At 39.4% G+C, this 17,241-nt stretch overlaps 1 protein-coding gene across 1 annotated transcript in view; it reads left to right on the top strand.

Annotated features, from left to right (window-relative positions):
* Positions 1–17,241, top strand: part of LOC126418602 (cholesterol transporter ABCA5-like) — a 346,051-nt gene that overhangs the window by 163,585 nt on the left and 165,225 nt on the right. The window contains exon 9 of the mRNA XM_050085434.1: positions 11,608–11,751. Within this exon, the coding sequence (XP_049941391.1) occupies positions 11,608–11,751 (144 nt within the window). The remainder of the gene's footprint in view (positions 1–11,607; positions 11,752–17,241) is intronic.

Genomic DNA, 17,241 nt, shown 5'->3' with positions numbered 1-17,241 from the left:
TACATCCTGTTGACCAAAATTGTCAACAGGCATGCAGGTATTTGAAACCTGTTCCCTTTTGCTTTAGGTTTACTTAGACCTCACATTGTGGGTGAGTGGGTCGACCAAAAAGTCTGGTCCCGGTGGTACCCGGTCTTTGACTTTGATCCACAGAACTTTTCCCATTCGAATGCTAATTGTTACAGGTGTGACAGTTTTCAATGCCCATGTATGTGTTTCAGTTGGAGCCTGTGAGGTAGTCCTCCTTTCACAGGTTCCTCACGAATGAGACGCGTGCTCACTGTCCAGACAGCAGTGTGTATCACTGAACCAAACAGTTCGCATCGTATAAGCTATCACAGCCTGATAGCATGCTAGGAAATCATTCCCCAGAATAATATCAAAATTCCATCTACACTTCCTCACTACTTCCATATCAAAGACATACTTTTTCCCTTCAATTTGCAGATCTGTTGTACAAGTGTCTGCAAGAATAATCCTGATTTCATCTCCAGTCCAGCTATATTGTAGCATGGTCGTTTTAGCACACATTTGTCATTATTAGAAGTAAAAAAACACTAACCTGAGCTCTGGTATCTAAAAGAATTTTGACAGTCTTCCCTCTGAGCTTCCCCTCTAAAACTAAATTTGCCACCTCAATCGGTTTTTCCCTTTTCATAGGAATCATGCATTTCAATGGGGGCAGGGTGGGTGCTAGAACCTGCCCACACTTGTTTCCCCGAGGAGCTGTACTCTTGTTCAATTCATCATTATTTCTTTTTGTTGCCTGCTGGCACATTCCTCTTTGGGGAATTCGGCTACTTATTTTGCAGACAATGATCCTGTTCATGTCCGACGGTATGGCATTTCCTACAGCAGGAAACCCAGTTGCACTCGGCTATATGGTTGGGCTACCCACATCTCTGGCAATTTGTGTCATTAATGCACACATGTCGTGCTTCACTGGCACACGTGGGTGTGGATACAAATCTTCCTGCTTCCTCACATAATAGAGCAAGTCTGACTGCTTCATGCAAGGAGGTGGGAGAGGCTACTTTTACCTTGCTCCCTATATATGGACTGATTCCTCGTATGAATACATTGATTTCTCTTTCAGCTTCTTCTATTAACACTTCATTACGTGTATTATCCCTTCCTAGGTGTATGTGCAACAAGATACTGCCATAATTCTTTCCACAAATGCATCAAAGTCCTCCCCACTTTTCTAGTGCTCTGCTAATCCATTTGTCAAGAATTCAAAAGTGGGTGCTTCCCGCAATGCATCTACTGAATCAACATAAGTTCACACTTCGTCCGAAAGCTTCAACTTGGTGACATTTAACAAATAATGGTCAGTCCTTGTGCATATACGTCCTACATCCTGACACTTTGCAAAAGTGTTGTTACATATCCTTCTGGCTTTCCAGGAAGAAAAGGTACAAAAGTTTTGGCTGGAAATGTACTGACTATATCTGATACTAGAGGCTCTTGAATTGCCCACAGTTGCCACATTTTCAGCAGCTCTGGCTTCACATTTGTGAGTTATCATGTTAAGCTACTCCTGTAGCTCTATTTTTTCAAGTGGCGGGGTGTTTATCTACTGTTGCAGTAAAGTAATGCTATCAGGCTCATTCGGGACTGCAGTTGCAGCATTGGGAATCAATTCGGTCCTCTCCACTGGTTGGTGAGGATGTAAATCAGGCATGGTTAAAAAACTAGGACTGAGAATGAACAAGTGTACACCAGAAAAGGTCTTGATCTATTCTAGGCAATGGAAAGATAGCTCAGCAGAAGTTTGCCAGAGTTGTTAACTAGCAGAATGCATTGCTGCAACACTTACGTCACATTGCAGCGAAGGCAGCATCTGCATCGGGGGCAGTGAAAGCAGCAGCATTGAGGTGGCGGTGAGACATGGCTGCCTCGTTACAGCACACAGCACCAGCGCAGCCTGCAGTGAGTCTTCTACTGCCAGCGGCTCACCCCATCATGGGACGCAATGCGGAGCCTGGTCATATAGTGCGCTCACATGCCTCATTGGTCCGCCACAGTCTAACATGTTGTCATGTATGCCCAAAGGCATGTTTAGTGCAGGCAGCTAAGTGGTCCACAGTGCAAACTTCAATGCATTGCTATGGTTGCCAGCACATAGGATCGGCAGGAAAATATTGATTCGGATCAAATGGAGGGAAAGATCCCTCTTCTGACACCAAGATTGTGCATTTCAGGATGATAACAGGTGGGCATCTGGGGTGTTTCTCCTGCGCGTAAAATGATAAATGCCAGGATTCGAGGAAAAAATAGATTTTATTCCCAAGAACTACCACTAAGGAATACAGTGTTCATGAAAACTGTCCATGGCCACGGAGTCTCTCCACATGGTACGGAAAGAGCATTTTGCCCTCAATGGGAAGGGCTGGCAGACACGTGCAGAGGGTAAGGAAGTTGGCAGGCAAGAGAGTGACCAGCTGTTGTGGTTGCTACCTTGCTGACCCTCTTGTGTAGGCCACTACCTTGCTGACCCTCTTGTGTACTTCACATGATGGCACCCGGTCCTCCCATTGGCAGGTTTGTTGCAGAAAGTTGGCATCTCTCACTCGGCAATCCCTAGCTTAGCTTATTAGTGTGGGAGCCAGCCACAAGTACTGCGGACTAGTTTATGTAACTACTGATGCCACTGCCTGAGGCTAAGTTAAAATGAAGGAAGTAGAATAAAATTAAAAAAAAAAATTTCCATTTTTACCCATTACCAGGTACACTTTCTATGCGATTTTATTCAGTCATTAGTAGTTGATGCAGAAATGTCGTGCACCATCCTCCTCCTTCATAGTGACCACTGAAGAGGACCAAGGACACTCTGCTGGTTCAGTGATGTTTTCTTGCAGTATCTTCACCATTTCTTCGGGCATTATCTGTTTCTTCAATCAGTGGCACTTTATCCTCACTGTTGATATGGTGTTTTACTGTGGCCCACTCAATCTCTCTTTTCTCCGCTCCTGATCTGAAAGCATTCAAAAACTAATGCAGAATGGCTATCACTTTCTGATTTTGTTTCTCAGTCACACCAGATCCTATTGGCAGTTTCGTAATAGCTTCCTGCACTCTGTTTTCTGTGGTGAGCACAATTCTTCAATGATGGCGCTAAACTGCCCTTTCTGGACTGGTTTGGCTGTACCTACACACATATCTGTAGGGATGAGATGTGGCTTCTCATGACAGTTAGTGATCCGAAGTTTTCCTTGACCACCTAAAATTCTTATGATCATCACTGGCATGTAGATTGCTTTTGTGAGCCTGAGTAGGTATTTGCAATCATCGAAAGCTTCACAGTTTAACTGAGCATCTCGAGTGACTTGAATGCTTCTTATTAATGATAGTGGTATAACATCATTTTCAAAGGGAAACAACTACCTGGAGCAAACGGTGTTGTGTGTGCATATTGGAATAACTGCATCAGTCTGGAGTGCTGATCCTCCACAGTCTATGACAGTTTGTGATGCCTGCAAGAAGTCTCATCCGAGAATAGCATTATGACTACATCTTGCTAAAACAACAAACTCAGAGCTGTGTTCTGCCATTGATAGTTATTCTAGTAATACACGTTCCTGTTGGCTGGACGCATTTTCCATTTTTGACCTTCAGCACAATCACTTTCATATCATGGATTATAATCTTCTTTAGCTGGCAGTGAAAGCATTTGACATTACAGAAAATGAAACCCACAAGTCAACTAGTGCCCTGAAAAGTTGGCTATTGATGAGATTTTCTGTCATCTTGGTAACTGTCATCAAGGAGGATTTTCACCTGTGGTGGCCTTACCTCCCTAGATGGCTGCTTCTCTTTGTTTTACTGAAATCAGCAGCTAGGTGAGTGACTGGTATGGAAACAGGGAATGGCCATAACTACCTTGTCCAGAGTTTGGCAACTGTCTTTGTCTCCAGATTGACTATAACCTTCTGCAGCTGATTGGGGTGAATAGGACTGTTGTGATGGTTGATGTCTTGTGGCATAATAGTTGTCAAACACCTTTCTTCTCAGTGCATTAGCATACAGTATGCCCAGAGTATCTACAGTGTACTCTTTACTGGTGTGCTTTTGTCCATCCCCCAAATGTCTGTTTTTTCTCTGAGGCATTTTACTTGGCAAAGGAGTAGTTTGTACCAGCATTGGTCGGATGATGGATTGTCTTTTGATGGTTGGGGCATAAATGCAAGTCTATTCTTCACAGTGCATTCAACTAATGCCAGAATACCAAAGGTTGATAAACTTATTCTTCAACATTACCTATTTCCTCCAGATGTATGAGGTTGACTTTCATGGTTGCTCTTGTGTAATCAGTCCAACATTACTGACTGCCATACACTGGTGTATCTCTTCTCTTACTATCTGGTGTATGAGAGATGTGAGCTGAAGGTGGACTTCCACAACTCTCATAGGGACCACATTTGGCAGTCAGTGATTACTCTTCCATCCACCTCTTTTCTGTTGCATTTCCTTGATTTGGTGACACCATTTGATGAATTCCTCTGTTGTTTCATCCTTTACCAAAAGGGCTTGGTACATGTCATCTGTGGCTCTTTTCATAAAGTATAAGATTTTGTTGGGTTCTATTGTATTCAGATCCACAGTGTTGCAGAGGAACAAAACAGTGTGTGTAAGACCATGTCATTTCACCATGATGTTGAGCCCTGCTCATTAATTATTCTTCCATTAAGAAGATGTACTGTTGATATCAAAAAATGTTTCCTTCAGTTCGGCCTAGAATTTGTACCGGTTGTTGGGATTCTCTTGGTTGTTCTCAACCATTTTCTGGACTATGCAATCCAAGTAAAGGTATGCATCTGCCAAGCACATCATATCATCCCAAGTGTTGTGTTTGGCAGCTTGGTGAAATCCTTTCAGCCATTTCATTGGATCTCAGGAAAACATTGATGGTTGCCTGTTGACCAGAATCTTTGGAAAACACTGATGGTTGTCTTATTTACAGTTGACTTGGAATCCATTGGTCTCTTGAATTCACAAAACTTTGGAATGATGTAATAATGCTTGTATTCCAATTCCAGTCCATGCAGGAGATGATTTTTATGTTGCTTAATTGGAGTCCTGCAGATGTAGATGCTTAAGTCTCTAGTGTTTCCACTAGTGTCATGCCGTAACGAGAATTGGGTCCAAATATGTAGGTGGGAATGTCATTGAAATACAACACCTGTCATTGAAAGCACAGTTTACAAACACCGACTTACAGCCAGGACAGAACTGATAAATACTAAATAAAAAATAATTTTTGGTGTTCATGTTTGTACTGGTGGCCTGTAGTACAACAGCAGCATCAGTGACTCCACACTGTGTGCAACACAGATCATGGCGATATGCAATAGAGCCACCTTTGGCACCCAAGACAACCTTAAATGGGATTTCATCCCATGCGTTGCAAAGAAACTTGCATTTTGAGCCTTTGTAGTAGTTTTGAAGTACAAGGTGTTTCAGAAAGAATGATCTGATTTAAATGGTAATAATTATGAGATATGGGACGTGCTGAACAAGGAAATATGTTTTGTTGAATGGGCATGGCCTAGGGTTTCAGTGTGCAAAGAGTCAGTCAGTGACTTCGGTCCAACATGCTTTTCATTGGCATTTCAGCATTGATGCTTCCCTCCAGCTTAGGTCTTCATGGCAAAGGAATCTGCTCCAGTCCCGAATCCCTGAACCATTACACCAACAACCTGAAAACAGCTTTCTCATCCTGCAACTACCCTCCTGACCTGGTACAGAAGCAAATAACAAGAGCCACTTCCTCATCCCATCAAACTCAGAACCTCCCACGGAAGAACCCCAAAAGTGTTCCACTTGTGACAGGATACTTTCCGGGACTGGACCAGACTCCGAATGTGGCTCTCCAGCAGGGAAACGACTTCCTCAAATCCTGCCCAGAAATGAGATCCATCCTTCATGAAACCTGCCCCACTCCACCAAGAGTGTCTTTCCGCTGTCCACCTAACCTTCGTAACCTCTTGGTTCATCCCTATGAAATACCCAAACCACCTTCCCTACCCTCTGGCTCCTACCGTTGTAACTGCCCCCGGTGTAAAACCTGTCCCATGCACCCTCCCACCACCACCTACTGCAGTCCTGTAACCCGGAAGGTGTACACGATCAAAGGCAGAGCCACGTATGAAATCACACACGTGATTTACCAACTGACCTTACACTGTGAAGCCTTCTATGTGGGAATGACCAGCAACAAACTGTCCATTCACATGAATGGACACAGGCAGAGAGTGTTTGTTGGTAATGAGGATCACCCTGTGGCTAAACATGCCTTGGTGCACAGCCAGCACATCTTGGCACAGTGTTACACTGTCCGGGTTATCTGGATACTTCCCACTGACACCAGCCTATCAGAACTCTGGAGATGGGAACTTGCCCTTCAATATATCCTCTCTTCCCGTTACCCACCAGGCCTCAACCTCCACTAATTTCAAGTTGCCGCCCCTCGTACATCGCTTGTCACTCAACAACATCTTTGCCTCTGTACTTCCGCCTCGACTGACATCTCTGCCCAAACTCTTTGCCTTTACATATGTCTGCTTGTGTCTGTATATGTGCAGATGGCTGTGTGTGTGTGTGTGTGTGTGTGTGTGTGTGTGTGTGTGTGTGTGTGTGTGTGTGTGTGTATACCTGTCCCTTTTTCCCCCTAAGGTAAGTCTTTCCGCTCCCGGGATTGGAATGACTCCTTACCCTCCCCCTTAAAACCCACATCCTTTCGTCTCTCCCTCTCCGTCCCTCTTTCCTGATGAAGCAACCGTGGGTTGCTAAAGCTTGAAGTTTGTGTGTGTGTTTGTGTGTTTTTTATTGTGTCTATCTACCAGCACTTTCTCGTTTGGTAAGTCACAGCATCTTTTTTTAATATATTTTCCCCACATGGACTGGTGGACAGTGATCAACACAATTCCCCAACTTAAAATTGAAATGGAGACATGTATTCAGTACACAAGTAACGTGAAAACAGAATGTGAATCCTCTAGGCAAACAATGAGCAGCACAAGTCAACAACATAACTAGATCCAAGATTCATGCAATATGTACACAGCCAACTTGAGTTAAACATATATATAAAACACAGCCAGCCAAACTCAATGTTCCATCAGACATGGCCTTCACTAACCACAGATCCTCTGACAAACTGAACAGGGACACACTGGACTGAATAACAATTCAAGTGGCACAACCAGTCTTAATTATGACATTCACATTTGGCTATTGTTGTTTAGGATTTCACACAGTGCACAATAGAGACATACTGGTCATTTCCTCACGAATGAATGCAAAGTTCATTTCTCGAATTAATAAACTCTCTAATCATATCATGCAGTCACTAATAAAGGAAATCAATAAAAGATTTCAGTCGTACAACAGGAAGCAAAGTCTAACTATAGTTGGTAGAACGCAACAAATCTAGCTGATACTTTATCAATTTGCACCTGAGTAACTGCACCATCACACAAATAGTCAAAATAGTTTAAGCCCTTCCACTTTTTAAAAGAATCTGAATAGCATGCAGCTTCTCTCTGCTGCACATAATGATGCAGTGGGAATATGTTACAAAGACATCTACGTATGTGACTTCATGCCTCAGTAATTTGAGGAGGAAAACCTATCACCAGGAGTCCCATACTGCTTGCTAGATCCACTGTACTGCATGGTATGATAGAGAAGACTCTACCTTGCAAGTCTCAGGAGGTAAAAACATCTGCTAGGGAATGCTATTTTGACAGTGTTTGGCACAAACTGTAGGTGCCGGGATTTTAAAATTCTCATAAGGCAGGACCACTTAGTTTATTAATATTAATAATAATAATAATAATAATAATAATAATAATAATAATAACAGCTGAGAAGTGTCTTCAAAGACTTCCTAATCATGTGACAGCCTAACAACTTCATTGTTACAGTCCTTAAAGTGGTTTGTCCTTGCTCGCGATATAGATGTCCCATAATTTTTAAATATCACATATCCATAGAGATATTACTTGTGATGGATTACATGTGCATGTATACAGTTCCAATACAAATAAACACATTGGGATCATTAAATTTAAATTATTGAGTTTTATTTTAATATTCTGTGATCATTTTTGTCCAATACAAATAAACACATTGGGATCATTAAATTTAAAATATTGAGTTTTATTTTAATATTCTGTGATCATTTTTGTCCTTGCAGTTCTCTGTTAACGATACTATATGTGTTTGTGTTCAGATTTATCTGGCAGCTTTGCAAGAGGGTTCCCATAACTGCAGCAGCATTTACATCATAAGATTTTATAACACACACAAATCTCTCTATCTCTAAAAAACCTGGTGCAGGTATTTTCGGAGTCTGGTAGATTGGATAGACTCAATAAATAATTTCAGAAAAAAAAAATTGAATCTAATAGCTAATTATTACACACTACTTCTTTCTGTTAAAATAAAGATTGCTGTAAAAATAATCTTTGTTGTTGTTGTTGTCGTTGTAGCTACTTTTCCGTGTAGTTTTTAAGACTCAGCAGTAAGCATATGATGTCTGATGCACACTTTTAGAGATACGCTTTCTTTTCAACCTCATCTTTTATTCCATAAAATCTGTCCAGTATTAGTGTGGAATATATAACAAACATAAAACACTGAACACCTTTCTTTTACAGCTAATGAAATTATAAAGCTCTTACTTGTTTTTTACTAAACTGGTCTGCTGTGCAGAGTTAGTTGTGAAGCAGTTGAATATGGCACTACTGCGCTCTGGAAATAAAGTGAGAAAATTTTTGACCCAGTAAAATGATATATTTAACGGTCTTCACTGAAAATGTTATTCTAAATACTGTAAGAATGACAAATGGCAGTTTGTTGTGCTCCACTCCAGCCTCAAACGCAGAAGCGAGAATATGCACTTTTACAATTTTTAACGCTTCTCTTTGCCTCCCCCAAATTTTGTTTGATTTCCATTGGCCACATATATGAAATTGAGAAAAGAAATTAAAAATAATACATAAATATAGAAGATCTAAACTGCATTCTCAGATTTTTTCAGTAGTCTTGAAACCAACTGGCGCCACAAAGGTGAAGCTATGCCTTTAAAGTGTGCCTAGGCAAAAAAATTCTTCATCTTCCTGTCTTTATCAAAATGAAGTGTTTTATGCAATAAACACTTTTTGAATATATATCTTTCTAACTTTGCAGTATACTGTAAAATGTAGTGAAATGTAAATAGGGACAGTTTTTGAAGCTCTTTCCTAATAGCTTACCAGCAATAATTTATTTAGCATTTATAACCTATTCATTACTTGAACCTATTGTGTTATTAGCTATTAAGTATAGAAGTGTTTGTTTTCTACTCACTACAAAATTTATATATTCTTTTTATGTTGTAGTCCCCGTTCACACCAGGGTATGAATCAACAGGGACACATGTATACAATGCCCTTTTCAATCTTTTCAGTGCTCTTGTTGTGGTTTTAAGAGGGAAATGAAGTAGATCTCTAGAAGGCAAATAAACATTTATAAATTAAATATTTTATTTCAGTTAATAAAATTAAAGAAAATAGTAAAAAATTAGGCATATTTTATGAAAAAAATATTCATGTAAAAATGCCCTTTGTAGTACTTCCAATTTTAAATAAATACTACAATACCTGCTTTCTGAAGTTCGTACTTACCAGCTACATTTGGGGAAACAAAAACATCTGAATGTGTTTTCCAAACAAAAAATTAAATTGTACAGATAATCTATTTTGCCAAGACTTTTCCTCTGTATGTTTCAACCCCTGTGTTATAAAGATAATTCAGTTTGAGCCAGTTCCCTTCTGAGAGTTCACCATTATTCACACCATTTGGTTCAGTATCTTCATCAATGACATCATGGACACCAGATTCCCCATTATCCATTCAGACTCTGAATATTATTCTTCACTTCTCTTGAAGTCCTTAAGTGTAATACTTCAGTTAGCGGGAATATTCAACTTCTTTTTACAGGATTTCGGCTGTCATGTCTTCTTGAGCATAATGTGTTTCTTTCAGAAATGCACCCAAGCTGCCACTCAGTTCATTTTTCTCATTGTCATTCTCCTTTTGAGTTTCAGGGGCAGTGTTTCTAAGATGCTGTCTCTGTTTAAGGGAAATACATTGCCTTATTAAATCCTGAGTTTATACCTTATTCTAGAGATTTGTCCATGAGATAGACTTTTTTCCAGGTGTGATTGAAAAAGCTTTCTGTTAAATGCATTGTCTTTGGTTTTTCATTTGGCATTTTCAACCACCTTACACCATCTCCATTTTATTGGAGTTCATTGGCTATGTAATGGCTGAGTTAGGTGTGTGAAATTTGCTGGAAGGAACATAAAAGCAGTCATGAGCTCTTCATGAAGTTTTATCATGGCTAGAGATAAATGCGAACTTAAATTATCAAGGATAACAATTATTTCCCCCTCAGTTCTATTAGACTAGGTTGTTACAATTCTCTGGAACTAGTCTGAGAAAGTGCTCCTGTCCATCCCATCAGAGTTAGTACAGTTGAAGAAAGTTTCATTTGTGCTGTTTCTGAAATGCTATCTCTACTTCACTTAATATTTTGACGTGTGTTACACAGTTTTTCCTTGTGCCTGGCCATAAATGAGATTACCCAGCCATTGCCTGGCAAAATGTCTTTAAAACATTTTTCAACTCTACCATCTCTGTCAAGGTAGTATTTTACAAAACGTCTTAAGTCAAAAGTGACTTACTCTGAGGATGGTTGAATTGATATGCAGCCAAAATATCATTGGAAGAGATTTTATTTGCACAACTGCATGGCTGAAATTTAATGGATTCTTCATTACACCATGGAAAGTTGAAAATGCACTAATTTAGATATTTTGAACTGTTGTCTAGCTTTTCCTATGATCATCCCTCTCAACATCTAAAGCCTTATCCACAATGTCTTCATTAAGAAGACAGTAAACTTCACTGCGAGTATCTCTCTTTTAATGTATCATCATCATTTTATGTAGGTCTAACCTGAAAAAGATGAGAATTATGTGGGTTTCAGAAAGTACAAACATCAAGAAATAAAGTTTACATGTGCAATATGACTAAGAATGTCTGTTAGTAAAGACAAACTTGGTACGGGAAGTTATCCAAAATTACTTCAAAGGTTTTCTCTAAGATCACCATTGTCAAGCCATTAACATCACAAAAAATGCAAAAAATTTATTATAAATACTATTATTTTTCTATGACATTACTCACCAAAAGAAAGCAGATCAGTAACAGAAGAACTTTAGGCCATAAATACAACCACTTCTTGCTGATAACCATATTTGTGAGCTTCCAAGTTTTAGAAGGAATGAATATCTGACTGTTCAGTGTTGCAAACAAATTTTAGACTTACAGATTCTTATAACAAAGTGACAATAGCATTTACTTTTCCTAATGATATAAATTTTGTTTAAATTACTTTGAAACTAAAGTGAACAAATTACATTGAAACTTTTTTTCTGAAATTGTCCCTGTTTATCCTGTTTTATGGTACTACTTCCATCTGCAGAAAGTGATGTTAATTTTAAAAGAGTAATTATGAGAGACTGTCATGTGTTTTATTTCTGTTGCTTTTTACAGACTGCAGGAATCCTTGGAAATTTTGCTGTCAACATAATGAGTCTGCTATATTTCATCCAAGTATTTGTGGACGATTCCAGTTCCATAGCATTTTGGGTTGTTTCACTTATCAGCTCGACAGGCTTTGCTCTTGCTATGGACAAGGTATTGTCATATTCAGTTCTAGCTGAACCATCAAATAAAGATATTATTTCTGCATGTTATTACACTGTTTAGTCATGATGAAGATTTAAAAAATACTACATGCATGCATCAGAAGCTTGTAATGATCCTTTGCATACAAGAATTAATTATCCTAATCTCTTTTGTTATCAAATTTCTCCTATAATAATGTAAGAAGACAGCACCTATTCATGTGTAAATTGTGATTTGTACCCTTGTCATGTAATAGAAGCTACCTATCTTTAATTATATTTGAGCAAAGTTTTATTTCTGTTGAAGTGTTAACTTTGTAACATTAAACATATATGCTTTGTTACATTCCATCCTGGATTTTCGATTGTTTGTAGTATATACTTTGATCCTTCCACATACATGGGTGTTCTCTCTTGTGACAGAATGTATAGAATACAACACAGAAGCCATTGTTCTTTCCATGGTTTAATAAAGTGTTCAGGAAACTTCCCTGCACCACAGTCTTATTATAAAAAGTGACTTTGTCATATGTTGAGTAAACAGCAATCAGTGTGTGCTAAAAACATTTATATTCTGGTCCTGACTGCACATAAAAAATCCTAGATTAATATTTGAATAGATTACTAGTCACCACATAGAGGAGGTGTTGAGTTGGAGACAGGCACAATGAATAGAATACTAAAAATACCTAAGTGCAATATCCTTTTTCCAAGTGATTGGCAACAGTATTGAAATGCACTCTTTGAAATAACACCTGTTTATTAGTAAAACTAAACTAAATATGCCTATGCAGTATGAGAACAGCAATGTCTTGAAGAGCAAGGAAGATTAATAATGACACAGGGGGAGGGGGGTGGCAGGCAGACCATCTGTTAGTAACCAAAAAACCAATACACTGTTGATGAGAACAGGAACAAATATTGCTACCAAAATGCACATCTAACCACTCCACCAATAAATCATAGTTGATGTACTGCAGATGAGAGTCTTGGAAAAAAAACAGACAATATAAATGAAGGATCCCTATACCTTCACTTTCAATAAAGAGAGCACTGTGTATGCCACATGCTGCAAGGTGCAACTCCAACTGTTGATGGTAATTGGCCCAGTCCTCTTTCTAGCTGTCAAACACTGGAAAATTTGGCACAAATACGGGGGCAGCTTGCTGAGATGCCGCCTCTGCAGTCAAAATGTGAATGAGTTGAATTACACTGTGCAGCAGTGTCTGAGTTTGCTGACTTTTTAAATGAAGACATGAATCAAAGACAGCTCCAATGATTGGACAGGCAGGATAAATCAAAAGCACACTCACACCTTGGGTGAAAAAATACTACCAAAGAACTGAAACCTGAATGTTTCCTTTCTGAATTGTCACAAAAGTACAAAAAGAGATCAAATAACCACTGAAAACCAAGCAGATTAACAGCATCAGGAACAGAAGATAAAGACTTGTACAGCATGTGAATGGTCAACCTGGACTATACAAAAAAGGCAACTACTACTAAGAAACTTCTTTCACAAATGTGTAGGGCCCTGTCCTATTATCGGAGTTGTGGAATGCAATGAACACTGCTGCATGTGGACTATAACAATGTAAGAACCATGATGATCTGGCCCCGCAGAACGAACTAGTATATGGGTAAAATTCCAGCTGATAGAAAAGCCACTTGAACAAACGTGAAAAACAAAATGCCTGCTCCAGCAAAATGAACTAACACACGATAAGACATATGAAAACACCCTTTAGGTGTACTGAAAACATTACTTAGTTGCCATTGTACTATGGTAGTTGAGAGAAGAGCACTAGAAAAGCACACAAAACCTTTTACATCATCACCAATGTAATCTTCTTTATCCCAGTGGGTGGCTGGCAGTATTGAGATGCACTCTTTGGAATACCAAATGTTTATTACAAGAAGCAATGAACTGCGACAGCTGAGAATGAAAGTCTACACAATTTGAGAGCAACAATGTCTTGAGAAGCAGGGAAGATTAATAACGACACAGTGTTATGAAGATGGGAGTTCATAGGCAATCAATGGATGAGACAATGTGAAGTGGTGCCCTCGGGAGTGGCTTACGGAAGTCCGGTAATGGACATGGCACAGGGCAAAGGTGGCATGACACCTTGTCAGGCAGTGGGAGTGGCAGCAGCAGGCAGGGCCTTAACGGAGGCTTGTAACAGGGACTTGGAGCAACTGTTGGTCAGTTAGGGCACAGACCATAACTGGCTTTTGAATAGTTGCCTGTAGAAGGATACATTCTTGGTATCACATGAACCTGTGACTGTGCAGTCCACAGCTCGTAGTCTAGTTGCTAGCATTGCTGCCCTGGATCACGGGGTCCTGCATTCGATTCCCGGCTGGGTTGGGGATTTTCTCTGTCTGGGGACTGGGTGTTTGTGTTGTCCTCATCATTTCATCATCATGACCATTCATGATAGTGGCTAGTTTGGACTGCATAAAAAAATTGGAGTGTGAACAAAATTTTGACTTTGTACGGGCACTGATGACTGTGCAGTTGAGCGTCCCACAAACAAATCATCATCATCATCATCATCATCATCATCATCATCATCATTATTATTTGACTAACCAAACGAAAGTGCTGGCAGGTTGATAGACACACACACATACACACAAAATTCAAGCTTTCATAACCAACAGTTGCTTCATCAGGAAAGAGGGAAGGAGAGGGAAAGATGAAACGATGTGGGTTTTAAGGGAGAGGGTAAGGAGTCATTCCAATCCTGGGGGCGGAAAGACTTAAAAAAGGACAGGTATACACTCGCACACACACACCATTATTTGACTATGCAGATATAAGTAGGACTTGCAAGTGCAGTGCCGTGTGCTGTGATTCACTTGATTGTACACAATACCATGGCTATTTATAAACAACGTCCTAGATGAACAGGGGTCATTCCTGGGCTGTAATGCTTATTCTGAGGTTTTGTTGCCAAATATGCAGGGTCCCAGCTCTGCATACACCACAGTAAGCGCTTTTGGATGAAGTCCATCCCCAAGTAGTGGCTAATGAACTACACACACACACACACACACACACACACACACACACACACACACAGTTACTCTCCTCAGCCAACAAGCTGGGCATTAGTGGCTAGTGGCTAGGGGCAGTAGCCATGTGTATGTGAGTTGTTGTATGAATGTTTGGGAGTCCTACTTCTGTGGAAGCTTGTATAAAAGCTTAAATATTTGTAGTATTCTTTTCAAAGTTCTTGTTGTAGACTCAGTACCTGGTCTATGTGGTGAGGAGCAATCTACCCTCTGCATCCTGGTCTCTCCATTGCTAGGTTACTGTTTTCTATATATTACAGCCAGCTTCAGATAGTTTTTAAACACAAACAGTATGTATTCTTTTTCTACAAATTATCTACTGCTAGAATGCTTAGAACAGCAGATATATAAAATGTTTTTGTAGGATTTTAAATTTTTTTCAATGTTTCCTACTACATGAAATTTTCTTTATCTGCAGTAAGCTTGCTAATACAATAGGCTACTTTGTTAATTGGATGCTATTGTGGTTGTTTCTCAATGCAGTTTTTTAAGATGCATGTGTGCCAGAAGCAAGCACAGTTATCACAATCATCTATTTCACACAGTAATAAGTAAACTAACTGATATATGTAGCCAGCAAAAATAACACCTGAAGGAACATGAAGTGATATCAATTTCATAATAAAACTGAAATTGATATCACTTCATGTTCCTTCAGGTGTTATTTTTCTGGATACATATATCAGTTAGCTTACTGATATATAATAATAATAAAACTGAAGGGAAATGAATAGGTTAAAGTTAGATATAGTGGGAATTGGTGAAGTTCAGTGGCAGGAGGAGCAAGAATTTGGTCAGGTGAATACAGGGTTATAAATACAAAATCAAATAGGGGTAGGTTTAATAATGAATAAAAAAAATAGGAGTGCGGGTAAGCTACTACAAACAGCATAGTGAACGCATTACTGTGGCCAAGATAGACATGAAGCCCATGCCTACTACAGTAGTACAAGTTTGTATGCCAACTAGCTCTGCAGATGATGAAGAAACTGAAGAACTGTATGATGAGATAAAAGAATTTATTCAGATAGTGAAGGGAGACGAAAATTTAATAGTCATGGGTGACTGGAATTCGATAGTAGGAAAAGGAAGAGAAGAAAACGTAGCAGGTGAATATGGATTGGGGGGAAGAAATGAAAGAGGAAGCCGCCTGGTAGAATTTTGCACAGAGCATAACTTAATCATAGCTAACACTTGGTTCTAGAATCATAAAAGAAGGTTGTATGCATGGAAAAAGCCTGGAGATACTGACAGGTTTCAGATAGATTATATAATGGTAAGACAGAGATTTAGGAACCAGGTTTTAAATTGTAAGACATTTCCAGGGGCAGATGTGGACTCTGACCACAATCTATTGGTTATGAAATGTAGATTAAAACTGAAGAAACTGCAAAAAGGTGGGAATTTAAGGAGATGGGACCTGGATAAACTGACTAACCCAGAGCTTGTACAGAGTTTCAGGGAGAATATAAGGGAAAAATTGACAGGAATGGTGGAAAGAAATACAGTAGAAGAAGAATGGGTAGCTTTGGGGGATGAAGTAGTGAAGGCAGCAGAGGATCAAGTAGGTAAAAAGACAAGGGCTAGTAGAAATCCTTGGGTAACAGAAGAAATATTGAATTTAATTGATGAAAGGAGAAAATATAAAAATGAAGCAGGCAAAAAGGAATACAAACGTCTCAAAAATGAGATTGACAGGAAGTGCAAAATGGCTAAGCAGGCATGGCTAGAGGACAAATGTAAGGATGTAGAGGCTTATCTCACTAGGGGTAAGGAAAATTAAAGATACCTTTGGAGAAAAGAGAGCCACTTGTATGAATATCAAGAGCTCAGATGGAAACCAGTTCTAAGCAAGGAAGGGAAAGCAGAAGGTGGAAGGAGTATATAGAGGGTCTATACAAGGGCGATGTACTTGAGGACAATATTATGGAAATGGAAGAGGATGTAGATGAAGATGAAATGGGAGATACTATACTGCATGAAGAGTTTGACAGAGCACTGAAAGACCTGAGTTGAAACAAGACCCCGGGAGTAGACAACAATCCATTAGAACTACTGACAGCCTTGGGAGAGCCAGTCCTGACAAAACTATACCATCTGGTGAGCAAGATGTATGAGACTGGCGAAATACCGTGAGACTTCAAGAAGACTATAATAATTCCAATCCCAAAGAAAGCAGGTGTTGACAGATGTAAAAATTACTGAACTATCAGTTTAATAAGCCATGGCTGTAAAATACTAATACAAATTCTTTACAGACGAAAGGAAAAACTGGTAGAAGCTGACCTTGGGGAAGAACAGTTTGGATTCCGCTAGAAATACTGGAACACGTGAGGCAATACTGACGCTACGACTTATCGTAGAAGCTAGATTAAGAAAAGGTAAACCTACATTTCTACCATTTGTAAACTTAGAGAAA

This window comes from Schistocerca serialis, chromosome 9 (assembly GCF_023864345.2).
Source record: "Schistocerca serialis cubense isolate TAMUIC-IGC-003099 chromosome 9, iqSchSeri2.2, whole genome shotgun sequence".
Taxonomy (NCBI): Eukaryota; Metazoa; Arthropoda; class Insecta; order Orthoptera; family Acrididae; genus Schistocerca; species Schistocerca serialis.
This window is presented reverse-complemented; position numbering and strand designations above follow the sequence as displayed.